Source organism: Protobothrops mucrosquamatus, unplaced genomic scaffold (genome assembly GCF_001527695.2).
Source record: "Protobothrops mucrosquamatus isolate PMUCROS unplaced genomic scaffold, P.Mucros_1.0 scaffold1295, whole genome shotgun sequence".
Taxonomy (NCBI): Eukaryota; Metazoa; Chordata; class Lepidosauria; order Squamata; family Viperidae; genus Protobothrops; species Protobothrops mucrosquamatus.
The window spans coordinates 21,959-23,509 of record NW_015387497.1 but is presented as its reverse complement, the minus strand read 5'-3'; the positions used below and the strand labels follow the sequence as shown (position 1 = coordinate 23,509).

The 1,551-nt window shown below is 42.6% G+C and overlaps 1 protein-coding gene across 1 annotated transcript in view; it reads left to right on the top strand.

The window, feature by feature from the left end:
- The window catches only part of LOC107292208 (carboxymethylenebutenolidase homolog), an 8,784-nt gene extending 8,178 nt beyond the window's left edge, over positions 1 to 606 (top strand). Inside the window, exon 4 of the mRNA XM_015821279.1 lies at positions 533 to 606. Coding sequence (XP_015676765.1) covers positions 533 to 606 — 74 coding nt within the window. The remainder of the gene's footprint in view (positions 1 to 532) is intronic.
- The last annotated feature ends 945 nt before the right edge of the window (positions 607 to 1,551 follow it).

The following is a 1,551-nucleotide window of genomic DNA, read 5'->3' as shown; positions in this document are numbered from 1 at the left end:
CTTCCTCTCCAGTACCATGCTGTCAAATCAGAAAACAAACCAAGCATGATATTTCAACTTTCGTCATGGTTAGAGAATACAGTGGCCAATTAATATACTGAGGTCTCCCCATAATTATCACATAGGAGCAGTGCTAGAAGGGCACAAGTTTAAGAATTACTCTATTACAGCTTCAAAAAATGGATCTTGGTACTCTATTAAAAGGCAAAGATTTTAATTTAATATTTTTCAAAAAACGGATTAAGAATTGGTCATAAAATAAAACAGGGCTCTTTGGGTTATCTGCGATGTATACTGTATGTTCAAATTTTTCATACAACTCCTAGACGAAAACTATAACTGTATTTTCTATGTGTCCTAACTTTAAAATATGGAGATACGTTTAATCTGTTTTCCATGCTGATTCCTTCATTCAATCAAGTTTTACATTTTGATGTCAGTTCAGTGGATAATAAAGGAGGTAACTTTAAAACACTTACTTTACAAAACTTCAAGAATCATGTTAAATTAACATTTTTAATTATGCAAACAGAAACTAATAAAAGCTTTCAGATTTTTCAACATCTTTTGTCAAACTCATTAACAAGCCAAGAGAAAAAGGAGTGATGACTGATCTTCATACACATCCCTTTGCTAGTTTGCTATGGGTGTTCCAGTGCTGGTGCTCACACTTTTATCTTCTTACATTCCTCTGGGCACAGTCCAAAGCCCTGATAGTCAATGCTGTCTTTGAAGCTTTATGATTTGTTTTTTTGTTTTTTTGTCACGCTTGGGCTTAGTATTTCTGCCAGGAAGTGGTTGACTATACCTGTCATAGCCAAGTAGTTAAAGATTAATAAGTTGAGGAATGAAACTTGGCTTGTTATAGTTTAACCTACAACAGTGGTGGCAAACCTATGGTATGTGTGCCAGAGATGGCACTCAGAGCCCTCTCTGTTGGCACGCACGCCGACGCCAGCAGCAGGAGCCCCACCCAGCATAAAGGAGGCAAAGCGGCCGACTAGCAAGCTCGAGTAGAGGTGGTAGAGCAGAGGTCACCAACCATTGTCGATTGGCGGACTGGAAGAAAAGGGAGGGGGAAGCATTTTACATGCATGCGTGCGTGCACAGGGCCGCGAGCATGCATATGCTGCAAATGGGGTGGGGCTAGTGCCTGCATGATACTCACTAGCCCTGTCCCATTCTTGAGTGGTGCAGCGCCTTGTATCTGCCCTCCGCGGCGCGACAGAGGCCGTTTTTTGCACCTTGCAGCACGGTGACCCATTTTTGCACCCCTGGCTTTTGTGTCCCAGAGGCGGCACACTTCTCAGACTGAAGTGTGTAGTGGGGTGCCCCAGGGCTCTGTTCTAGGCCCAGTGCTCTTCAACATCCTCATCAATGATTTGGATGAGAGGATAGATGAGGAACTCATCAAATTTGCGGATGACACCAAGCTGGCAGGAATAGCCAACACTCCAGAAGACAGGCTTAAGATACAGGAGGACCTGGACAGACTTGAACACTGGGCGCTATCTAACAAAATGAAATTCAATGGTGAAAAAAGTAAGGTTC